Here is a 26,414-nt window from a genome sequence, read left to right as displayed (position 1 = left end):
AAAACATTTTCTCTAGGAATGTATTCAATATTGTGGCTGGAAACAGCTGAATAATTAAGGCATTGATGGAGTTGTGTTTATGAAGTCATTTATGAGTTGAAGTTTATGGTGTCTCACTAATACCTGTACACCTTTTCACAAATAATTCATTGTTATTACTTTCAGACCCTGTTTAGAGCTTCTCTTCCCCATCCAACATCTGACTGTGACTTTGCACAATATGAAACAAATATTCTTATTCCTGGTATTGACCTTTTCTCTGATCGCTACAGAGCCGATATCTCTACTGTAGTTGCAAGTCTGAATTTCATTATATTTGAACTACATTCTGTGAAACAAAATTTAATAGTAAGTATTGTTTTTATGATCTGGAAATGATTTTTAAGACACCTAGTCTTACTTTCTTGTGTGGGTGTATTTATGAGACAACCTCATTAGCAAAATACCCCTATGGCTAGTTTCTGTGGCACTTAAACAAGGTATAGCTTGCTGCATACAGGTTTTAGAAAACACAGGAAAATTTTTTATTCTGGAAGATGACAACACATGGTTTGTTTAGCTTAGTCATTTTAGAGGAAATTTTCTATTATATGCCACTTAAAATACACTCTACAGAAAAATACTTTAAATGCAGTATGTCCAGAATGCTTTCAGTACTTCAACTTCCAATAGATGAAAGTCCCTTTTGCCTTTCTCCTTTCCATGTTCTCTTATTCCTCTGTATTTTTATTCTTTTCATAACTTCCCTCCTATGCTGGTCATATTCCTATTTCCTCCATTTAATGTCTGACCATTTCCACTTTAATCCAGCTTCCTTCAAAGATGCAGTGCTGTACATTAGGATAAATAGATTGAATTGATTACTACTACTGAAAAAGGTGCAAAACTCTCTCTTTTCTAATTTGGTCCTGTATGCACCAACAGAATTTCCTGTCAGGTGATTGTTTTATGCCTCTGTAAATGAAACATGACAGAAAACTCTCCATCTGAAAAAGTAGATAGATTTTTCCTGCTTTGATGAGTTGAATCCACTTATGACAAGGTCCTGCAAGTGGCAGAGCCAGTGCCAGGAAGGGAAAAGATTGCAGGGCTGGCAGCAAGGAGGAACAAAGGTTAGGAGGTAGGGATGGAAGAGGAGTTAAGAGGAGGCAGAAAGATATTACACTTCTTTTTGTCAGCAAGTCATTTTTTGGATTGATTTCTTTTGGAACTTCAGGCTAACTGCCATTGTTGCTTTTTCCCATTCTGCATTACTGGAGTTGACTTTGTTATTTAGCTTTGTGTAACTGTCCTGGCTGTGGGAGATCCAGTAAAATCTGGGAGCAGACAATTACCTGGAGACAGAGGCTCTTAACTTGACTGCTTGCTTCACATGGCTATGCACATCTTTGATTCTTTCTGCACTTTTGCCAGCAGAATATAGATCCAGTTCATGGATCATGCTCAAAGCAATTGCAGTTTTAGCTGAATGAGAGCTTCATTTCCCCTGAATGCTTATTGTGTGGGAATGTTTTGGATGGTGGGTGCTAAGTTGATTTGTCACTTAAATCAAAATACATCAAGATTCAAGTTTTATTAAAAATAAAACTTCAAAGACTAATTTTGTTGAACTACTTCAAATATCAATAGGAAACTGTATGGGTACAATTAAAACATTTGCCTCAAGCGTTTGTAATCCAAATTCAGAAGTATTAAGCTACATTATGAAAACTTTAAGTGAATTTGACAAAAATCTAACAATGTTAGCATTTTCTAAGCTTGGGGACATTTTAAAGTGAAGAAAAATGTAAAAGCTGAACAGTAATTAAATTTTGGAAGTTCTTTCATTTTCAATAAACACATAAATCTGTTAGGAAAGAATCTGCTTTTTGTGAAATATTGTATACCAATAGATCATAGAACCATAGAATGTTTAGGTTTGGAAGGGACATTTAAAGATCTTATAGTTTCAACCTCCCATGCTGAGGGCAGGGATGCCTCCCACTGGACCAGGTTGCTCAACACCTCATCCAGCCTGGCCTTGAACACTTGCATGGCTGGGGCATCCACAAGTTCACAGGCAACCTGCTCCAGTGTCTCACCACCCTCACAGTAAAGAACTTCCTCCTAATATCTAACCTAAATTTCCCTTCTTTCACTTTGTACCCATTACTCTTTGTCATATTACTATAGTTCCTGATGAAGAGTCCCTCTCCAGCTTCCCTGTAGGCCCCCTTCAGATACTGGAAGGATATACAGTGTCTCTATACTTTAATAGAGCTCAGTTTTAAAATGTTTTTTGTTAGTTGTCTCTACAAAAAAAAAATTAAAATGAATGTAAATAAATTTGTCAATAAGTCTCATCACCATCCACTTTATTTTACAGCTGGTATAATTTCACTTAGTTGCAGGACTTAATTGTTTTTATTTTAAAAAAGCCTGCAGAATTCTATTCTTCTGTTAGTTGTGTTGAAAAAAATATGGCATCAAAATGCAGACAGTTTTGGAAATCTCTCGTATCAACCTATTTCTGGTAGGTTTACTCAGTAATGATGTGGTGAAATACCCCACCTTGAACAGAGAGAATAATTTGGACAAACTTCACTTTGTACATTTGTGAATCACATACAAGGGGTTAGCTTTAGTGACCTGAAGAACTTTTTAACACATTAATCTTTCAGAAAGCATAAGAGAAGTGTTGGTGGAGTGTGATGGTCAAAGCAGTAATCTTATATTATCTATATACTTTTGATATGTAATTGCAATGTGTATTTCCATGGTTGTACCCTATATGATGTTTATGGCTGCATGACCTACTATTTTGCTCCAGATTTTACCTCTGTTCACATTATACCAATATATTGTATCTGAGATTTGTAAGGACCCAGCTAAATGTATTGAAGGAAGAATCCTCAAGGTAATCAAATAAAGTTTCTCAAAACCTATTGTATTTCAAGTAAACTTTTCGATTCTTTGTTTAATGTAGTCAATTTAATATTCATATATTTCTACTATGAAAAGTAATGCTTTAAAGTTCAGCTGTTGCTTAGTGTTTCTTAGCACAGCAGATGGTATGGGTACTGTCTAAATGCAATTATTATTTATATTCTCAATTTTAGTAGCATGTAGAGCTATTTAAAAAGTTTTACTGTTAATTTCCTAAGTAGGCTGTTGAGTGCTTCCATAAATTCTTTCTACTCTCTTTTTAATGAAGAGGAGCTTTTCTTTCTTTGATCCAGACTTCTCACTTGTTATTTTTTATCTTGTTCCACTTTTCTTTGAAATGTTTTTTTAAGTGCAAAACATGAATGACTGTTTTTTTCCCCAAATGTTTACTTCTGGATGTGTTCTTACTATCATGGTAGAACAAGGTTCCATGAAATCTAGGAACAGATTTTTGTCTTTCCACTAATGTTTACCTTTTGTTGTTGTTGTTGTTTAAATAATTTGGGAGTTCTGTTGTTTTTTTTTTTTAAACATCTGATTATCAAGAGTTTTTAAGAGTATTAAGAGTCAAAGTGACATTGTTTTTAGATATTTTCAGGAAATGTTGATATGGGCTAGGTAGAGTAGCTGAGTACTACAAGACTAAGATGTGTAAAAACTGTGAAACAGATTTTTTAAGGGGCTGAGCTTGGACAGGCAGTCAAAACTCTTACCAGATGAAGCAAGTTCTTTCCCTTATTCAGGACGAAGTTTTTAAAGAATTTGCTTTTAAAGGTGAAAGACACATCTTTGAAATTATTCACTATAATATGTAAAAGATTTCTTTCCATTGAAGATCATTCTCCATCAATGTACTATTCTGGTTGCCAAATCTATTTGAAAATTACCTTTAAACACATTTTATTTTGAGAAAAAAGAATAATGAATAACATTCAAATCAGAGGCTTTGTCATTTTTTCATAGATTAAAGTACTTACAGATATAGGATTTTTTACGGAGGCCTTTCATGAGCTGTCTTTGCTTATTTCGGGAGAGAGAATTCCATGGAAAATACCAGCAGGATACAGATGTACTGAACAAGTGCAGGTAAACACCAGAAAAGTATGACATTGAGCTGTAACAATCCATTTTTCTTCATGAAACTGCACATACTCCATATCTGCAAGTTGTTACATGTTCCTAAGGAAATCCTAATTTTCTTTGAATAGATGAATCAAATAGTAGGCTTTGAATGACATTAAATTCTCTCACTAAACAGCAGGAACAAAAATCAATTTTGAAACGTGTTTTATACACTGAGTACTGAGATATTACTGAGTACTGCAGATATTACTGTCGAAAAAACAGTGTGTGGTTTCATATGCAGGCATGGAAAGTATGGATAAAGCTGACATGGGCTCTTGTGCCCTGGGGAGGGTGAGGGCAGCCTCAGGAGATGCTGGGCCGTAATGGCTATTGCTGCCCACAGAGCCTTGAACTCACATCCCCCCAGGTAGGTCAATTTGATTTTCCCTTTATCTGGTCACTAATGTGCTCCAAGGGTTGGAAGCTGTTAACAGTTGACCTGGACTCTTGTCTTGCTGTAAGCATACCTGTGCAGGCAGATCAGGTTGTTGGGTAAGCCTCCTCCATAACCAGTCTTTCTTGCCAAAATAAGATAATGATTTAATCCTGGATGAATGTAATCAAGGTCTTCCTTATCTGAGTGGTGCTTTTGGGTAGGTGATGTGACAAAAGACTTCTGGACAGAGCACCAGGTGAAATTCAGCATGAACAGTAGGAAATTTTTTTTCACCAAAAAGGTTGTCAAGCATTGGACAAACTTCATGTTTATTTCCTTTACCCTGAGTTACAGACAGTGAAGCCGAGCAAATTGAGTTAAATTAGCTGATTTGAAGGGAAATTTCCCTCTTCCCACCTTTATTAACTCATTGGTTTTATACTCATATTGTAACACATTACTTTTGCTTTTTCCATCTTGCAGGCCTCACAGAAATTTGATACCTCAAAACCTCTCATGACTGATACAAATTTGCAGGTAAAAAAAACCTGAAAGAGGTAAATGTTTTATGCTATACAAAAATATTTACTTCTCTGTCTTAAGAGAAAATATCCTTGTTATTATTAAAAAATCCTGTAAATAGAAGACATACTCTTCTCAATAGATTACTATTTCCTAAATTTTCAATTTTATGACTGACCTCTCAAGGGAAGGGCAGCTACCATTTTCACCATTTTTCACATGGGAGATCTAGTGTGTACAAATCTGTGGCTTTTCTGTGCAAAACACAGTAATGGAAGTATTCAGGCTTTGGTGCGGTATGGTCAGGTGCTTATCCTGCTAAACATTGAGAGTGTCAGGCTTTTAATGTTATAATTTCTCTCAATCAGAGTTGTCTTGATAGACTTAACTCAGATGCGGGTTGAAGTCCATTTCTAGGGGAAAAAAAAAATTAAAATGGTCACTCTATAAACCAGTGTCTAAACAGTCATTTTCTGATTTTATTTAAAATCACCGACTTATCCCTAACTTCTTTTGTGTTTTTCAGTTTTATAATTTCCTTTTATTAACCTTCTTATGGATCCATTGAGCTGGTAGGGGTAAATGTTAGCAGAATGTGAAAAAGTTGTACCATTAAAGCAAATTGGTAAATTACAATCCCTATCTTGTCCCCTCCACTTTTCTCTCTTGTTTACAGTATGCTTGTGTGTCTCCTACAACAGTTGCTATTACAGAATGGAAATGAGAAGTGTATCTTGACAGCTTTTGATCTCACTAGTTTCTGATTTATTTTGAAGTTGTGCATTATCTTTTGATTTGAACACTTCACAGTATATGTGGTGCTGTTACTGGACTCACGATCTTGCAAATCTGTGTAGACTTTCAACTTCTAAATTTATTAATCTAAAGTGAGACTATTAAACTCATGATAAAACAAGAATGCTAAAATGAATAACAAAAAGAGTCTATGAAATATGCTAGAATGATGTGATACAATAATTTTTTTCCTTTTTTAACAGCAGACATTGAGTTGAGATTTTTGCACTACAGATTCACCTACAATGCAGAAAACTAGAACTTGCAGTGATAATAGCTATAACTTCATAGATGCACCTTGTGCTGTAAAACCAATCTCTGAGGCTGTAGCAAGTGCTACTGAGGGGTGAAGTTTGGAAAAAACCCAACTTATTCATAATAAATGAGAATATTACTAATATTATTCATGTTAATTGTTGATTTGTGTCATTATTAATAGAAACAGAATATGTCTTAAACAAGAAAAATGTAAAATGTGTCATTTCAAATAATCCCAGTTGTTAACCTTCTTGTAGGTACTGGAAGATACATTTAATTGGAGTCTGTCTTTAACAGTGGCGCCACTGTGCAACCCACAAATGATGAATAAATTAACCTTAGCCAAAATGCATCTCATCATTTGTCTTTCTGCCACAATAAATAAGATACCTGAAAAAGTTGAAAAAAATTTGTATTTTGTTGACAACAACAACTTGCCAGAGCCAAGCAAAACTACAGCATCAAATGTAAAAGGTAATTATAAGGATGGTGGAAAAGTTTATTTATATTCTTTCAAGCTTTTTTTTTTTCACTTTTAACTGCATATGAGTTAATATGTCATACTATGAACAATATTAATTTTAAATGTTGCTGAAAAAATTCAGTAATTGTTGAAATAAGCAGTAAGACTTGTTAAGGTTCTTTTATTATTCTTCTACCACTATTATTATTAATTTGTTTCATTATTACTTATTTTGATGTTGAAAGTCCCAGTTGTAAGTAGAGAGAAAAGGACTATGTTCTTCAAATTACTGAGAATGCTTTGGTTCTGCATCTGTAATCTGAAATTTTATCTGCAATGTATTTGGCAGTTGATGCTGATCAAGATTCAAGACAACAGGAACAAAGAGACAGAATGGTGCATCTTGTTGACTGTAAAGATGAATTAAATATGGCCATGCTGAAGGTAATTTTGATTTTTAGGAGAAAAGGATTAAGAAAATGCAGATTGATCCAAAAAACCTCGTTAATGCCTTCACTGTAAAAGAATTTATGATGAGAGGATGGTATGAAAAAGGAGACTGTAAATTTCTGTTTCTAATTTGACTGTAGCCTTACTAGCTGTGCATGAAGTGTTGACAATTTGGTGTAATCATTTTTCATTTTTGGTGCATCATTTTTCAAATGATGGGAAATATTTCCACAATCAGATCTCAGTATGACTATTTCAGCATAAAGGGTAAAGACAATGGGATTTCAAGAAAAAATAATCTCCTTTCAGAGAGTTCCATCTGTAGAACATCAGAGACTCTTTGATGGGCCAATATGCTATACAAATAAAAAAGCATTCTCTACCGTTCTCATGTGTGAAATATTTCAAATTTTTCATGTAGCTCCTTCTGGTACTTTATTTTGAAGAAAACATGCAGCTTATCAGCTTTTTTGTTTGAAGGGGTTTTTTTTAAGTTGGATTTTGTTTTGTTTCATTGTAAACTTTATGCTTGCCAGTTTCACATCACAAAGAGACCAAAATAAAGGGCTGACATATTCTTCATTCAGAGGGGCCTTTCCCTTTGGAAGTGTCTCCTTTTGGCCATTTTTACAAACAAACAAAAACCAAAAGTATGTCTGGAGAAGGGAGGATGATTTTGTATGGCAGTTGGTATAGGTCAAACGCTAGAAACTTGAAAGTTTTATTATAACTTGAAAATAGCAACTCGAAAATAACTAGAATAGAAATGTTCATTTGAATTGAATAATGCTCAATTAAGAGGCATAATATATTTCTTACTCTTATTTTTTCTTTAACTATTCTATTCTTTTGGAGGAGTTTTTATGGTTTGCTTTTTTTGTGATTTTTTTTTTAAGTCGAGCTCTGAATTTTGATCAAAATAATGTATTGGATGATACAAACCTTTAAATTAGTTTTTAATTCTGCTGAAAGCTCCACAATTGAGACTTAATTTAAAATTAACTTCTTTTTAGATGTGTTTTTCACAGCTTCCTACAGATTTTTTGATCAGAAAGACTGTTAATTATAGTTGAACTTTCAGGATAAATACTGCACACAGAAATGTCAAAATATAGCTAATAAAGAATGTAATCCTTCTTTTGACATCTTTAATGTTGTTTTTAATATTGTATTTATTATTTAAATTACTAAGCATAGTGAGAAGTATAGTATAAAATAATCAAGTATAACTATTAGATAAAGAATGGGAAATTAGTGAATAGCATTGCTAAGCCTTAAAATATGGAGTTAAGCATGCATGGCAATAGTACAGGCACAGTTAAGATGTTGCTGATTTAAACACAGTGATTCTGAAAACCTGACAAAAGCAGAATTACCCACCCCACCCCCATTTATAGAAAAGGCATATTGCACTTAAGTTGATTTATTTTAGGATGCAGGGATAGCAGGGTACACAGAAAAAAATATTTCTAAAGAAAATTTTAGTTTCTTTAATTTTTGAAATCATAAAATGCTGTGTTCTTCTCTAGGGGATTTTATTGACAGAAGCTGAAGAAACTCTTAGCTGTCTTGTACAGGACATACAGGAAAAATATGATGGAGATATATCTCGGTATTCTGTGGAAGATTTAGAGGCTCTTATTGAGGCCAAACTTGAGCTTGCTTCTATTTCTTATCAAAGGCATCAAGCACCTCTCAGGTAACTAATACTATGAACAACCTTATCTTGCACAGCCTTCACCACCAGTGATTAAAAAAATAATTTCTTTATTACTACATCAATATCGTAAATTTTAGTAGTCATCTGTAACAACTCCATTAGTATATTTACAAATGTAAGATACACTGGAATTTGGTTTTTTTATTACTGCTTTGTTTTCTTTTTAAAAAGATGATCAGTTATGAGGCCAGAGATTCACTTGGCCCAGAGACTCAGTTAAAATTTCTCTGTGAGATGCTTTTGTGATAAAATGGTGTATAAAAACAAAGAAAAAGTTGTAATCTTCATGGTTTTGGTTAAAGTCTGGATATGTTAGATCATGTGAATTCTTATGATTTTAAATTGTACAGCAGAGCACTAATTGAAGTACTGAATTCTACTTTGTTCTAGAATGCCCCGTGTTTCTGTCCTAAAGGAAAATTTCTTCTTAATGTACTTATTGGTTTCAAATTAAAACATCAACATTTTATTTTTTAAATTACAGTGATTAAAAAGCATTGAAGTAAACATCAAAAGAGTAGATTTAAGCAGCATTATGTTGTGAGTCATAGAGTCTAAATTACTGTTGTATTATCTCTATGGCTGAATTATCTCTATGTATCTGTATATATCTACCTGACTGCCTGATATTTTCTCCAAATTAAAATTCACAAATTCTGTGATATTTTTTTTGAGATTCTGATTTCTTTTGGAGAATTTAATGAAGTTACAACTTTAATGTTCTTGGAATATACTGGACGTACAGTATGAAATATATTAACTCTTTGACATACAGTATGAAATACATTAACTCTTTGTAGATGTTAAATTCCAAACATTGTTTTGGCCTTTTACCTAGGAGGATTCGTCTGTTTAGCATACCTGTAATTTTACATTAATTTGTGTAAGAAGGATGTCAGTTTAACAATGCATGATAATGTTATCAATGTGAAGTTCTTTTTATCTAATATTTTATTAGAGGGAAAAAATCTTTTTTTCACAAATTGCTAACTGCAGGTGGAGCATACTCAGGTATAGCACGTGCCAGACTAGATTGAGATTTGGTACAATGTAATCAGTATTTGTACAGTATTTGTAAGATTTGTTAGGTCTAATCTAAGTAAACAGCAGAATTGCTACAATAAATCTTATAGCACAGTAAGCATAAAAAAAAAAAAAACCAAAACAAAAAACAAAACATAACCCTTTCTTTACTGTTGAAATAGTGGTGAAGATTGAAGTGGTAGGTGGCTCATCAGGCCAATTGATAAATCAGTCTCAATGGGATTTTTTACCCAATTAAAAAAATTGTTTATTCTGTGACAAAACAAGCCACCTTCCTTCTCTCAGCTGAACACTCTCAAAATCAGTGCCTTTTAAATAGCACAATTGCTTTTGCATTGTTATGGTACAGCAGTAAAAATAATTAACAAGGACAGGAGCTTCACAGTGCTGTATAGCCTACTGCACTGAAAACAGTAACAGTCTGCAGTGTGGCCTTTCCCCCAGTTTTTGTGTATGTTATTGTAAAAGAAAGCAGTTTCCAAAAATTCAGATATTAGGACTATAATAATTTAGCAATAATGTCATTAGGGAAGATGCAAAGGAAGAACTTGTAGGTTATTTGTGGACATTTCTCAACATGAAATAATAATCCATTTCAGTGGTTTTTGAATTAGATTAATTTACTATACATTGTCAAGGAGAAATCCATCAGTCGCTGACAGTCACCTCATCATACTTTTGAGTGTCCTGAATTTTATAAAGTATACTGGTAATCAAGGAACATCTGAAATATCATGTGTGTAATCTTAGCTTGATACCAGGTTTGGCAAAACCTGCATGGGTAGAGTCCTCTCTCAGACATTCTCACCCAGCTGAACTGGTTCCAGTATATGCAAGACATTTCAATGCAGGACCCTTCCTTTTGGCATGCAGTTTATATCCTATAGACTCATTTCTGTGTTAGTTTATAACACATCTCAGATTGAAGAAACTTTCTTAGAATATCAAGGATTTCAATGGATGTCAAACATTGTATAGATCACTTTTTGTGACTCTCAAATTTTTGATGGGTTTTTGTTTAGTGGGTCTTATATATTGATGGTGGTCAGTATTAGGGAAAAAAAAACATGAAAAAATAAAGTTAGAGTTTGTTGTTTTTTAACCTATTTTGCACTTTTATTGCACTGCAATGGAAGCTGTGATATGTCTGCCTCAGATACAAATGAAACATTTCCTCAGACAGCTGAATGTTTCCTGCCTGCCAGCCTAGAAATCAAACTTTGCATGATATTACAGAAATTCATCTTTTTTTTCTCCTTTGGCAAAATGACCTAGTGGTGAAATTGTTATAGTCAGCTGTACTTTTCTATTTTGATCATCTTGTCACTTTCTGATTCAGCTGATAAAAGGATGTGTATTTTGTCAAGGGAAATATATAGATACATCACTCTTGTTGACAGCGGAAGAGGGTCACAAAAATTTCATCAAGGGAAGCTTCTGCATTACAGGCTTATGTCTTGCAAAAAAATGTATGCTTCAGAATAACTTTATGTATAGGACTAATCCCATTGATCTCAAGGAGACTACTTACGTGGTATCTGTCCTATAAATGTGAACTTTTTAATTAACCAAATGTGTAATTCTCTGCTAAAGTGAATTAATTGTGACTTAAGGGATATATCAATCTTTGGGCTTGTGGTCTATATTTTACTAAGAAAATTTATGTGTAAACATGTAGTTAAAACTAGCCTCATTTTCAATATTGCTAAATGTTGACAACAGGAGTTAACTCAAGGCAGTGGTGCTGAGGAATTTAGGTTAGTATTTGTTAATAGCCTATTTACTCCTAGGTGCTGTACCTTCTCCAAGGTATTTAAGATGTGAACCATAGCATCTCAAGCAGTGTTTTAAGAAAAGTCAGATTTCACTGTAATTTTAACTTTGATCCCTTGGTTTCAGGGGAGAACTCTTAAAAAAGCAACTGGGGTACATCATTGTGTTATCCATTTTTCTGTTAATTTTTATAAGCAAATTCTGTTTCACCTTTTCTGTTGTTAGAGAGTAACTCATCATCAAATTCAACATTGATTTATTCTGTTTTCATTTTGTGGAATAAAACTGAGGTAAAGGGATGATGAAGAAGATTCATGAGGATTGAATTCTGAAATGTAAAAACCAAGATATTAATGGCTTTGGTTCTCTTTGCTACTTTGAGGTCTATTTGTGCTGAATTGGTGTAATCCATCCAGGTCTGCATCACAAAAACAGCAAGGAGGATAGAATCAGAAATGACAGGAAGACTTTAGCTGCTCTCTTATCTTAACAGGAGGTTATCCATCCTGTGGTTATACATATGTTGACAGATTAATGTATGTAATTTAGAAGTACAGCTCTTGTTCAGAATTCTTGGTGCATGATCTTTGCCTTTGCAACCATTAGTCTAGAACATCTCAAAAGCCGTAAATTCACACAGACCTTGAATCTCTCTTGCATTAAAAGATCTTTGCATTGTTCTGGCAGTATAAAAAGGTGTTAATAATTCTTTTCTATTTTTTATATGCTTCATAACAGCCAGTCTTTATGTAAAGAGAGTCTATGTAAAAAAAGGCATCATAGATAGGAACTTTGGTTATACATTTTTAACAATTAACCCGCTGAAAAAATCTTTTAAGTAGTGAGCTAGGCATACTCTCTGGTAGCATAGAATTATTAGAAAAATGTTTCTGTGGGCAGAGCACGTGGAGATTTATAAAAAGATTCCAAACAAATAACCCCCAAAACCAAACTCCAAAATGTTTTAGAGTAGATGTAGGAAAGTAAAGATTTACAGACATAGAGGAAAATGTGCAATTGGGAGAAACCAATACAAAGAGACGTTGATTTTGGCAATTCTCAGAATATTTTTAGTAGTGTGTTCTCTGGACAACAATTTCTAGTATGGAAAAGGTCTTCTGTCTATGATGGCTTTGCAGATGTCTTCATATCATGAAATAATTGTATTCACAAAGTCTGCTGCTGTAGATATACATTTTTGTACATGTAATGAAAGTGGAACATTATCTGAGGGTATCTGAGTGCTTATAAAGACAGCAAAAAAAGAAAACCCCAGTAGCTCATATTTTAAGAAACCTGACAATATTTTGTGATCTAATCCCATCATTTTTTGACACATAGGGTTAATGCTGCACCAGTCCTAATGGTGTCTTTATCTTTCAAAGGTGCTGTTCAGAGTGAACTCCAGAAAAAAATTTAAGATATGGGGCAGGGAGTACAGTAGATGCAATGTCATGTGATTTCTTACTGATGAGGTTTTGCCTCATCACCTTGGTGGTGTTTACTAAGATCCTGTGAGTATTTGACCATGTGGATTTAACAGGAGGATTAATGTATAGCCAGGAAAAGTTTTAAGGAGAAAGGTATTAGGCTTAGTTGTGGATGATATAGAACTCTCCTAATATATCTTGTAATTTTCAGTATTTCTACATCTTCTAATTTCTAAGAACTTATTCCTGAAGATAGATATGCCATGGTTGGTCTTGATCTACTGATTTGACTGGTTCTAAAAGTTGGACTCGACAATCTTAGAGGTCTTTGCCAGCCAAAATGATTTTATGATTCTGTGTGTAACTGGAAATTATAATGGAGTTCTGTTTTGATTACTCCAACAGAATATGATATATTTGAGCTTATATGCTATTGATAAAATAGTGGAATCATTGAGCTCATCAAGTCCAACCATCAACCCAGCATCACCACTGTGACCCCTAAAACACTAAATTGTGTATCACTCAGATCCAGAAGTCTCTTAAACTCCTCTAGGCATGGTGACTCCACCATGTACCTGGGCAACCTATTCCAATGCTGACCACCCTAACAGTGAAATATTTTCAGGTTATGTCTACTATTGGCAAGACTTATTCTCTTACTGCTCTTTTGTCACTTTCATAATGCAGTGCCTCCAAATTCAGAAAATAGTCTGAGTGTAATCATGTTTTACTGAAGCAAAAGTTGGTAGCTGGTCATTTACAGCTCTGGCATAGTAAAAAATGAAGTATCTATTTTAATAAAATCATAAAATGGCAAATATAATTAGTATTTTTAAATAATATTGCTCTATACCACAGTGCTGCTTTGGCTTTTTCTGCCATTCGACTTCTCCAAGATGCCAGAGTTTTTTGCGTGGATGTGGCACATTTTCAAGAGGAAAAGGATGAAAGGGAGCATTTGGTATGTGTGGATATTTGTTTTAAACTTATCTTTCTTTGTATATTAATCTTTTTTGTATTAAGTGTTGAGCGATTTTCAAAGTATTAGAACATAGCAGTCACCTGGAGAAAAAATGATCTTTGACATGCTTTGGATACCTGCTCGCTGAAGGTGTGCTTAATGTGTCTGTGATCATCATTATAATTTATATGAGGTTAGGAATACAGTTTTTATTTCTGTTACTCTCAAATGGCAGCACTGAAAATCTTTTGTTTAAAACCCCTCAACCAAAAAGGAAGTGAAAAAAATAGCTATCAGTCGAAAATCTTGTATTATTCAGTATAGGTACTTTAGATTTTGTGATTGAAAACTGAATTCTCTTTCTAAGAGCCAGATGGACCATTTCACATCATTGCTGTGGAGCAAGATTTGCTGTGGAGAAATCTTGCACATGGAGCAAGATTTCAGCTGACTTCTGTTGTCCAACACAGGGATTCTGACCTCTGCTTTGGAAAGCCTGTTGGTCTCACACCACACAGTCACTCTTGAGTGCACAGTGAGTCAAATTGACTCACATGGACAAGCAACACTGTTTGTGTTGCATATCAGGGGCTTCTGTCTCCCTGCACTTGCACCTCTTTTCTTGGGATGGTCCTGTAGTCAGTATCTGAGCTATATTTTTTTTCCTCATTTGCATCAATGCAAATCAGTCACGATGATTTTTTGTATAAGTAAAATGCAGGTGATGCATTGTCCAGTGATTGCTTGCTGAAAACAATAGTAGAACATGGAGTGTAGAATTTTAGCAAGGGCAAGAGTTTTTAGGATATATGAAGATAGAACAAGGAGTTGAGCTGAGCATTCTCACAAACACTTGCAGTACTACATTACACTAATATTTTTGTACATTACGCTAATGTTTCTAAACACTAGAAACACAAAAAACTAGAAATCAAAAACCAAAAATTTCTTTCTAGTCATTATTGTGATACCAGAAACTGATACTGATCCTCCTCTAAAATTAGACTTTTATGTGCCTCAGAAATTTGTGTAATGTTCCCATTTGAGTGGAAAATATCCAAACTCTTAGAATTATTCTTCATAAAAAATATAGTATATAGATATATTTATGGAGTCTCACATAAAAAGTATTTTACTATTCAGTGCTAAAAATTATTTTATATATATTAAAATTTAAATAATAAATGGCCTCCTGTTATCAAAAATATGTATCTAGCCTTCAAATAAATTTCTGTTTAGAATGTTGCTATTATTTGTAAGATATTTGTAATAATTTAACAAGGCCTGTTGCCTTGTTTGTAGTAAAATATGTTACTCAGAAAGTAACATTTTTCTTGCTTTTGGGACTTAATAGGACTCCGCCACAGAAGGTGTTTCACTCCCTCCCCGTGTAACAGCACAAGGACACGTGAATGTACATTTGTGGCTGAGGTGCCGAGCAATGTTAGTGACTGCACTCATGGCACAGATACATGGTATTGGTGAAAAGAAAGGTACTCCACTTTCTTACTTTAGATTTTGGGATTATAATGGGCAAATGAACCTATACAGTCACAATTCTTATTCATAATTAAAAAATACTAATATTAAATCTGGGGCTGTATTGTCACTGAACAATTATTTGTGTTAAATTCATCCAATCCAAAAAGTAAAATATATTTATGAGCACATTCTCTCCTAAAACATGAAAACAGAAAGTATTATATTAATTTTCATTTAATAGTCACTATCTTTTCATAACTGTACCTGAAAGTTTCAAATGTTCTAGTGTAATTAAGAAAGTGTGGTTGTTTCAAAAATTGCTGTTGCTGAGTACTTCTGCTTTCAAAAGTCTCAAAATATTTTTTGCTTTCTATATCTCAAATAAATGAAATATCCCTACAAAGCTGCTAAAAATGTTCCAGGTTAATTTTTTAAGGCTTTAAGAGAGATATTGCAAAATACATTTTTTGAAGTTTGGTTATGAATAAAATGTTTTTCATTCCTTGGTTCTATGAACAACTCTGATGCTCACTTAAGTTTCAAAATCAGTCTAAGTCTCTTGCCAAATTCTTACTTAATCAGTTCTGGATAATTTCTCTGCACGCTGTTACTATTTTGCAATTTTAACTAAAATCAGATTTTTGGATAAGTAGAACAAATCTCAAATACCTTAATATTTATGTTGGTGGCTTGCATAAAAAGCATGCATTTGGATGAACTTACATCTCGTGCTGTTTAGAAACTAAGTGATTTTTTTTTTTTTAAAGTAAATTTGACAAAAAATTGATGAAATGGTACACGTGCAATGTGGAATTCATAATGTCATATTTTCTGTAACTTTTTAGTGTAGAAATACTTAAGAATGGTAGAACACACAATAAAACCTTTTCTATTGTATTTTTACTATTCATATGTTCTCTTCTTTTAGGAAATGATGTGGCTGAGCGCAGAAGTGTGATAAAAGAAGTAATATTAGAGGCAGAAGCCTTTGGTGATATTGAGACTCAGGCTGAAATGATGGTGCAAGCTGCTATTCTTGACCTGCAAGAAAAACGTCCGGTGGCAGACATTAAACTTCTTTTGCAGGTTTGAACACAAAAGAAAAACTGTTTGCTTTTCTCTGATGAATTTTTTGTGTAGTCAGAACAGCTGATGGCAGCATTAAATAAGTTTGAAATAGCGCCTCTAAAATAGATTTTTTTTTTCCTCTTTGTGTGCTTTGTCCTCATAAATAGACAGGAATATAGTAACTGCTCTGATTTATGTTGTCTGTGTCCAAACAGAATATCATCGGTTTACTCCAAGAGGATACATTTATTTCCCTGCCAGCTTCTTTGACTTTTGTGAAAAGCCTGCTTCTGCTGGCAGACATACTGCCACTGCAAGTAGTAGAGGACTCAGAACATTTCTCTTCTGCAGTGGAACCATTTAACTTGCTTGTTTTGGCACATAAGCTTACCATTAAAGCAGTGAGTACATGTCGGTGCATTTCCAAATCCTTCCAACAGCCCTAATTATTTATCCTGGAAGTTATTTTATCAGTTATTAAGAAGGGCTGCTCCTAGTAACTGATCAGTTTTAAATACATTAGAATAGTGTAAAGAAGTCGTTCATCTTACCAAATCTTCTTTATCCACACTCATCAAGCATGTTCACATGTGAAGTCTGGTGTTTTCACAGAATTTAAAAATATCGAATAGTTGCAAAATACACATCCAAATGTGAAAAAAGAAATAGGTAGTTTGACTTCTAAAGAGATGCAGAACACTCACTTTTCCCATTTGCAATGAAAAACATGTTCTTACTCAACACCTCAGGGAGAATGTAGATCTCATTAAATTCCTAAGTCTTAAGCATCCAAGAACTTAGCTTTGTGTCTTAGAATAATTTGAATCAGGACAATCTATTTGAAATAGCAAGATATTTTAGGCTGATGGATTGTTACAACTGGTATGAAGAAATAATTTCCATGTAAAAATTTAAATACGTAATTAAAAAATAAATTTAAAGACATGAACTTTGTGAGAGCACTAGACCATTTACCTATTTGGGATACAAAAATAGACATTTTTATCTGAACTTGGTAGAGGTTATAGAGGAAAGTTTTTAGATCAAACTCTTTTTCCTCATATTTTCTAAAACGCAAGTTTAATCCACCGAAATATTTATTTCACCAAGTAATAAAGAATCTTATGAATCACTTCAGACTCAAACTTCCCACTGTGAGACTTGCTAACCTTCAAGTGACTTGACACTTTACAATGTCTCCCCATTGTCTTATCTCCATGAATGAAAGGTTTGACTGGCCCCCTACATGCTAATTTCTCTTTCTTTTCCGGCCTTTGCTGGATGTCAGATTTCTGTGTAGAAATGACAGTTTCTTTCCAGGGCTTTGGTTACTTGTGAGATCTATTTCTAAAAGACTGATTTTAGGGAGTTCTCTTTTAAAAACCAAAGCCTAGAATTACTAAATTCAATCAAGAGTTCATTAAAATTGTTTTTTTGCATCACAAGACTCTTCTGCAAGACAAGTATACACTAAAGTACAGGAATTCAGGATTATTGAATCCTTTTCTAGTGCTCTTTTCAAGACATTTCAGTTTTGCAATACCTGACTTACTTAAACTGCTATTTAATTTGCTATCTGCAACTTGATTTTACTGAGCATGCTCTTTCTGTAGATTTTTGATTGTGGTGAACTCATTGAATGGCAAGGAGAAGACAGTACATTGACTTGCCTGGTCCTACCCTCGAAGAATATCTACCTGCCACATATTAACTTGCTAGCTCTAGTCAAAATGAAAATTGGTAAGCAAGACACAACTCATTATTATTTTTAAATTTTGGTAAATTTTCACTCATATTTTATGAATGGGTTGGTTGGTGTAGCTTGGGCTTCTTTTGAGTGGCCTAGGTAAACCTCCATGGCATCATACAATACTGAAACACTATTATAGCTTTGTATTTATATCCATCAATCACTTGAATTTTTGAGAATTGGATTGTAACAGCAAATATGTAGCAGCATTTCTTCTCAGGAATTAGCTTAATTTTGCATTAATTGGTTGTCTACTAAATAATTTACAAAGAGCTGTTTCCTTTTTTTTTAGGATGCACATTAGCTGAAAAAGTAGCTTCCACAGCTGCAAGACATCCCTTGCAATGGCTACATGCTCTCAGGCATTTAGAATCAGCATTGAATCTTTGCAGAGCAGCTGCAGCAAAAAAAATAGAGTTGGAAGTTGAACTTCTTTTTCAGATGGGTAAATAAACCCCTGTTTGTATATCCCAAGTGCCATCCTAGGAAATGTTATGCATGATGTCTCTTAAAATGGAGACATTTTACAGTAAAACTAGAATAAATTTGGACATTTCTTAATGTCTCCAGATGCAGATCTCTCTCCTGTGTTTAGTACCACACCACAGGAGTTCAGGATGCATTATTCGACAATTAATTTCAAAACTAGATTAGAGCTACTTTCATCTGTATGTTAGCAGGCATCCAAGGGTGTGGCCAACAAGATTAAGAACATTATATTTTGCACCATCTATTTTGCATTATGTGTTGGTTTGTGAGAATCCCAGCCAGAAAAACATTGAAGACTTTGTAATGTATCTCTTAAAATGCCATTTTCGGGAGTTAACAAAAGAAAAATGTGACAGTGTAAATAATCTCCTATTACTGCAGAGGCCGAGAATTCCAAGTTGTGCAGTGTTGAACGTGCTTCCAATCAGGGTGTAGCACAACGTGTCTGTGAAAAAGTTGACTCATTTTCGTCTCTTAGCTGTTCTTGGGAGAAAACAATGCTATTCATTATTTCTACTGTCAAACAAAAAGCATGTTCGCATAAGAACCTCTTGCTTCACTTTCACAGAGAGGTACTGAGAAGATGTTGCCAACAGACTCTTCTGTTACAGCAAGCTGGCTGCGTTTATCCTGTGGGATGTGCCCAGCACAACACGGACCTGAGGGGCACCGTGTGTGCAGCACAGCACAGAACAGGCCTGTGCCTGCTCATTAACTCCTCATACACAATGCTCTGCTAGTTGGGATCAGGAAATGTTAGGGGTCATTATGATTCCCGAGTTTGGTTATTTCAGCTACTCTGTGAATTGTTATACAAGCATTGTGCATTACCTTTTAAGTATACTGGAAAAGATCTTGCTTAACAGAAGGAGAATAGATAATTTATTGTGTTGTTTAACTTTTCTGGAGGGAAAAACAGATTGGGTGGGTCTTACAGAAGAAAAATTATTAACATCATGAAAATCTACTTTCTGTCTTTCTTTCTAAGGTAAGGTAAAACGCCAAACAAGAGAAACAGGCAGTAAGTCATCTCAAGCTGTTGAAACCCTGTTTGAAGCTATTAAGCTCAGCCAGCAACATGATCAAAAATATGAGTAAGAATCTAGCTATATAACTTTGAAAAGAATTTAAATCATACATGAATATAATTTTAAAACATTTTTTTGAGATTTGGTCTGGGACTTCTATTATGGAGTATCTTTTATGTTTTAGAGAGTTTTATTTCAATAGAGAAGAGCTAGTTGATATTTATTCTCTTATTTAAAACAAATGATAAGAACATTTAAAAGCATTTTTAAACACTTCACAAAAGTTACAGCTTTCTGTTCTATTTCCAAATTTGTGCCCTATCTGTCAACACTAAGAACAGAGCTATCAATTAAACAGGAGGTTTATTCATATTTCGGAGGATGAGCTGTGGTCTGCCCCCTTCCAGATAACAGAAATCCAGCTTGAAAAGGTTACCAGCCAGAAATAGTCAGAAGAGCAGAGGCAGAAGGAGCGTAGGAAATGTGTTTGTAACAGATATCAGGACAGTGACTTTGGCATTAGTTATCAGCCTAGAAGATGCCTGAAGAGCTGAGCCAAGACAGCCAATAAATTCTGTCAAGCAGCTCTGATACATTGGACTTTAGTTTTTTTGTTTCTTGACCAGTCTAAATGAATAATGTACCACATCTAGTTAGAGACAGTGTAAAGGCAGCAATTTACCTTGCTTGTTTGGGTATTCTGTTACTTAAGTTAATGAACCAGAACTCTGAATGTAGAAATAGTAGCATAGTAATAAACCTCAACAAGCAGCCAGCATGATGGAAGATGGTGCAGAAATGGACTGTGGTGAAGTTTTGCAAGTTTAATTTGCTACACTCTCATTTAATTTGCTACCATCTTTCTAAAAGAATCTACAGCGACATCAATGGACCATGGCTTTCTTGTTTTAGAGAACTTAACATCCTGCTGACATTTATACAAGCCCTGTGATGTCTCTGGTATCATTTAATTAAAGTTGTTTCTTATGTCTCACATCCTTTTTTGTTAGCAAGAATAGAAATTTAACTAAATTGTTGCCAACCAAGTGTAGAATTTGCCATCTTTTCAGCTAGTTTGCTCAGTCTTTAACTGTGCAGCACTCTGACTTTTGTATCTTGCTTTACACAAATTGTACTAAAGCTGGAATTTATTGTGCTATATAAACAACCAACTCTGTGCCATATGTGTCTGTCCAGAATAGTAAATATGTGAGCAGGAGTTTGTTGCTATGCTTGGGGAAGTTAATTCATAAGTGAGATCTGAAGAAATCTGCAGAGCCAGGAGGAATCTGCATAAGACTATAAACCTATAGGGAATAGAAATGTTGGAGAAATTCTCCAGGTATAGTGATTTTCAGCAGGTTGAAGGGAATAATTCTGCCCCTCTTCTCTGATGAAATCCCTCCTGACGTACTGCACCTAGTTCTGGAGCTCTCAGCACAAGAGAGACATGAACCTGTTGGAGCGGGTCCAGTGGAGTCCCACAAAAATTATGAGAGGCTGGAAAACCTCTCCTGTGAGAAAACGCTGAGAGAATTGGAATTTTCAGCCTGGAGAAGAAAGGGTTCCAGGGAGACATTTTGGCAGCCTTTCAGTATTTAAAGGGGGCTTATAGTATGGAGATAAAGTTTCTAATAGTGCTTGTAGAGATAGGACAATGGGTAATGGTTTTAAACTAAAAGAGGGTAGATTCAGACGAGATATTGGGAAGAAATTTTTTACAATGGTGATTCACTGGAATAGGTTGCCCAGAGAGGTGATAAATGCCCTGTACCTCAAAGCATTCAAGATAAGGTTGAAGGATGCACTGAGCAACCTGATCTGGTTGAAGAGTCCCTGCTCTTTGCAGGGAGTGGGACTAGACGAACTTTAAAGCCCCTTCCAATCCAAACCATTCTATGATTTTTGCTTAGTTTACAATACTACTGTAAAAATCACTGAAAAGATAAGGAGACATAGGAGGAGAATGGGGATAGCTGAGATGTTGATGATGAAAATGTTTCACATCTTGACTGTCTGAAAATGTGAAACATTCCTGTACAGAACTCAAAACTAAGAAGGTTAGTATCTGAGCCCAGTTAGGAAACAAAAGTCTGGTTTGGTCACTGTGGGTATTTTTGCTGATCCTTGGGAGAGTTTGACTGAGCACCCAATTTGATTGATATCCAAATTCAGCTACCTATGTTTCAGGGAAAGCAGGGCAATGGATAAATGCCTTAACTTGAGCAAGGAAGACAAACAGTATGGGAAGATCACTTCCTTTGCAGAATTAGGGTTTTCTTACTAAACATTTGCAATTTATTTATGGAATATTGGTTTCAAATAATGAAAACTATATTTGATGTACTGTTAAATGAAGGTGTTATTTGTTAAGCACACCATAGAGATGTTTTAGACTCACTTTAAAACAGGAACCCATGGACTTGTGAATTCCTAAATTTCTGAAAGAAGTTGCACTTAAAGTAGATGATGGGGGCTGGATGAATGCTTTATTTGGTGAGGTATCTAGCTAGTCTTATGCAGGAGACAGATTTTATCACTGTAATGCTTACTTTGATAGTTAAGCTGATTATTCTGTATGCTGTTTCTTACAGGTTAGTAAGACGGTCGTACCTCGAAATAGCACTATCCTATTTCCGTTTTGCTGAAAGTAATGAGGATGAATCAGAGACAGATAATTCAGTGCCTTCCAAATTTAGTGTATGTTTTCTATCATTTGGGCAGGGGCCTCTTCAAAACAGGAAATATGTTTTGTTCACCTTGCCATATTATTATTTGCAGCAACTTATATATCATACTGAAACTAAGAGTCCTCCTAGAAAAATCACACAAAGAAACCATATAATAGAATTTGATCTTGTTTGATGTTATCTCTCATGTTTATTGTGTTGAATAATATTTAAAATAGTTTTCTATATAAAATAGGAAGACACAGAACCGACAGTGTTTTCATTTCCCATTATGTACAAATTAATTTGTACCTTGGAAAATGTACTTAACATTCAAACCTGTTTTTTTTTAAATGTTAACTATATCAAATTTCAATTTTTCTATACAAATATGAATGACGGCATGAGAAATAGAAGTGTCTTTAATCACATGAAAGTTCCTACGAGCCATAGATGGAAAGCAAAATGTGTAGCATTAGAGAAAAGAGGTAATTAAGATTCAGAAAAGGGGAATATGATAGCAACACTGTATACAGTAATGACCATAGTATAAGCTGCTCTGAGAAAACTTTTTCCAGGAGCAACCAATTAGTATGCTCTAGATTTTTTTGTTGTTGTTTTTAGCATTTAATGCATGGATTTACATTCAATGCCAATTTTTACAACTTAGAAATAAAACAATTACTTTATAAGTTGGAGGACTTTCTTCTATGTTTAGAATATATTTTACTGTAATATATTTAGAATCCTGATTATGAACTGGCATATAATTTTTAGACCTATTCTGAAGATCGGGCTTCTGAGGAGGCTATGAAATCAGAAGTGTACAAAGCACAAGCCTGGATTGCAATAAGAGCAGCTTCACAGGTTGGTGCAATATTCTGAAGAGGTAATTTTTATTTTTTAGGTTTTTTTTTTTTACATGTCATCTTATTCTACTTACACAAGCAAATAAGGCAATGCAAACAAGAGTGTTAAGGTTTCCTGAAATTTCTGGCATAGGTCTTGTTTAATAAAATTAAAATGACCACTGAATAATGCATTTAATTTCTCTTGGACAGATATGACTCTACTTACCTTAACTTTGATTCAGTGCAAATGAAATGGCGCATGACTTGATATGTGTTCACATGTATTTGACATGTGGATAGATACCAATGGCATCCAGATGAGGATATCTGGTTTGAAATCAGTATGTAGTAATGAAGCTTTCAGCAGAAATGATTAATTTTGATATAATGTGTACCTTATGTCAGAAAGAAATAGAATATTTTCCTAACTTTTAAAAATATAGTATGTTGAATAATTAATTTTTTGTCCTCATCTTGCTACTCTAAGATATTAAAATCTATATAAATTTTGTAGTGAATGAGTCCTGAATAAAATAAATGTTATTTTTATTTTTAGGTCAGTGAAGCTATGATTGCTTCTCAGCTGTTAATTGGAATGAAGAGTGTTAAAGACCTGAACATGAAGGATGAAGTACAACAAAAAATCCCAGAATTTGCTTCTATGGATCTTTTTTCTTCGTACAGAGATTTCATATCTGGTATTGCTTTATACCTAGTAATATCAGAAAATTAAACAAATAATAAGCTATATATGCCATGTAATCTAGTAATACATTTAATATTGTTTGAATTTATGAAAAATTATATATCACCTTTGGAAAGTAAAAGCAAAAGTCTCATCATGCATAGCAATACAAAATATTAAGTAGAGAGACTTCATAAGTCTTTAAATATCAGCCTGTGCATGTGTTCATTATTTTAAGAAAAATTCATTGTTTGCATACTGTGGTTCAGAAGGAACCACAGTAGAGTGCACATACTGCCATAATTTTGGATGGTCCTTTGTTACAGGATTTCCCCAAACATATAAAGTAGATATTGGCCTTCTTATCAGTCATCACTGGTTTTGTTTTTTTTTCCCAAATATTGACATATAACTGATGTTTCTCCCTAGGTATATTAGCATTCCCTTGGAGAGTTTCAGTTTTATTCTTGATTTTGCAAGGAGATTTTGGTGTTGAATAGCTTCTCTCCCTGCATCATTCCCCAAAAACCTCAACCCAACCAACGAAATAAAAACAAAACCACAAACAACAAAACCCACCAAAACTGACAAACTCAAACTCTTGCAAAGTTTTCTGCCTGTGTACTGTCTTCTAAAAGTCAGAGTCAGTAGAAAACTTTCACTGTCTTTCCAATCCAATGGATTATTATTTACACATGCTTCCAATAACTTGGTAGAACTTCGTCTGGTTTATTTCTAAATTCTGCTTTTATTTTTCAGCTAAAGGAGTTGATGAAATGGAAGTTTTTGATCTACAAAAAACCTCAGCAGTGAAACTAGGAATTCTGAGATAATGAGTGCTAGATGTTATATAAACACTAAGGCAAAATATTCATGTTTATTTTTAAACAGGAAACCATTGATAGTGATTTTGGTTCAGTGACTTAATTTCAATTATGCCAAGTGACCATCAAAGACTGAATTGCTCTGTTTGATAGGTGCTGGAAAGCTGAGCCATGTCGGCATACTGTACAGTGTTTAAACATATGTGTTTTGATTAGTTTATGAAAACAAATGTTGTATGCTGAGACTTTCCATCTGATTGTTTTGTGCTAGCTCCATTTGCTTATAATTACAGATAATTTTTTTTTCTTTTAGCAAATGCAACATGTGTTTCTCCTGATAGTTCTGCTAGCCAATACAAAGAAGAATAGAAAATGTAGAAAAGCAATAGTAGGCCAAAATACAAACATGTAAATTGAATTGTAAATTCTCAGCATAGAACGCTAAATGTTTTCTGTAAAACTCTTGGTAAAAAACATATTTAAGTTTTCATCTATAGGACAATATGGCCATTTTGGCATTGACAGTGAAATGTTAGGAATAATAAAGAGACATTCAGATTTTGTAGAAGCACTCGTGATTATTGTCTGAAAGTTTACTGTTAGGAATCACTATAACAATGTTTGCTTGATCTGGAGTGAGAAACAGAGCTCAAGAATTGTGCTTTTGAAAGAGCCATGTACTAATACAGTGAAAACCAGTATTGAATGTAAACAGTGATGCAGTGATTTCTGTACTGATAATTTGTTCCTCTTTCTGCATAAGTACAACTTTTAGGCAGTGCGAAAGAAAATATTATCTTTTGTTTTATTTCACAGTTAAGAATATATTTCAGTGAAAATGTGCTTAATATCTGAAATGGATGAAGGATTAAAACTAACAATACTTCAGTGCCTATCTATTCTGAGTTAGGGTCAACAAAACTGGGAACTTCAGCTGCTGCAGTTATGATTAGTGACTCCTTGTGTTGTTTCCATTTAGTAAATATCTTCTATTGAACAATGTGCAGGAATAATGGTTTCATATTCAAATTCAGAAAGAGAATGCACCTTGCTCTCTACTCCTTTTGAATTCCTTGCAAGGATTAGTAAGGTTCTTGCCTGTGATCTGAGAAACAATTTTCAACTAATTTTAAGGCTATTTACTATTTCAACTCATATTAAAAAAGAGTAAAAATAATTTTTCTTGTATGAAAAATATAAGCAGTTTCACAAGTTATACTTCTAGTAACAGATTAGTCAGTTCCAACACAATGCAGAAATAGCTTTTGAATTCTAACCACTTCATGTGTGTTCTTGAACTCTTATTGGATAGCAGATGGATACAATGTTATCATCTCTGAAACTCCCGAAGTATCTTCTGCTGAAAACAAAGAAATCACAGAAGACTCTCAGAGTGAAAGTGAAGAAACAGAAAGTCTTGTCACCAAGGCAAGCCAGAAGAAAGATACAATAACATGGGTTCTCATGATTCGCTACCACAATCATTTGAAAAGAATTTATAGCACAAACCTATCTGGTACGCATTTTTATTTCCTTCCAGAAAACTGCTATGAGATACTGTTCTTGAGGGCAAACAGTGTCAGATTTAAAGGCCATAATCTGAAGGAGTCTAATTTTTAGTTCCTTTAAATTATATAAATGCAAAAAGTCTTCATGGAAATCCAGATTTGTCAGTTTACACATGCTGCAAGTGAAGATATTACAACCTTTCTTCATAGTTATT

General features: G+C 34.1%; 1 protein-coding gene across 1 annotated transcript in view; it reads left to right on the top strand.

Moving 5' to 3' along the window:
* CFAP54 (cilia and flagella associated protein 54) overlaps nucleotides 1-26,414 on the top strand; it is a 103,782-nt gene that overhangs the window by 64,590 nt on the left and 12,778 nt on the right. The window contains exons 46-63 of the mRNA XM_077178734.1: nucleotides 166-348; nucleotides 2,810-2,896; nucleotides 3,889-4,011; nucleotides 4,910-4,963; nucleotides 6,259-6,475; nucleotides 6,814-6,908; nucleotides 8,444-8,613; nucleotides 13,743-13,845; nucleotides 15,200-15,338; nucleotides 16,256-16,413; nucleotides 16,611-16,796; nucleotides 18,009-18,135; nucleotides 18,438-18,590; nucleotides 19,623-19,728; nucleotides 22,257-22,362; nucleotides 23,109-23,198; nucleotides 23,739-23,880; nucleotides 26,004-26,207. Coding sequence (XP_077034849.1) covers nucleotides 166-348; nucleotides 2,810-2,896; nucleotides 3,889-4,011; nucleotides 4,910-4,963; nucleotides 6,259-6,475; nucleotides 6,814-6,908; nucleotides 8,444-8,613; nucleotides 13,743-13,845; nucleotides 15,200-15,338; nucleotides 16,256-16,413; nucleotides 16,611-16,796; nucleotides 18,009-18,135; nucleotides 18,438-18,590; nucleotides 19,623-19,728; nucleotides 22,257-22,362; nucleotides 23,109-23,198; nucleotides 23,739-23,880; nucleotides 26,004-26,207 — 2,443 coding nt within the window. The remainder of the gene's footprint in view (nucleotides 1-165; nucleotides 349-2,809; nucleotides 2,897-3,888; nucleotides 4,012-4,909; nucleotides 4,964-6,258; nucleotides 6,476-6,813; nucleotides 6,909-8,443; nucleotides 8,614-13,742; nucleotides 13,846-15,199; nucleotides 15,339-16,255; nucleotides 16,414-16,610; nucleotides 16,797-18,008; nucleotides 18,136-18,437; nucleotides 18,591-19,622; nucleotides 19,729-22,256; nucleotides 22,363-23,108; nucleotides 23,199-23,738; nucleotides 23,881-26,003; nucleotides 26,208-26,414) is intronic.

This window comes from Agelaius phoeniceus, chromosome 5, assembly GCF_051311805.1.
Source record: "Agelaius phoeniceus isolate bAgePho1 chromosome 5, bAgePho1.hap1, whole genome shotgun sequence".
Lineage (NCBI taxonomy): Eukaryota > Metazoa > Chordata > Aves > Passeriformes > Icteridae > Agelaius > Agelaius phoeniceus.
The sequence above is the reverse complement of the archived record's forward strand: the minus strand, read 5'-3'. Positions and strand labels throughout refer to the sequence as shown.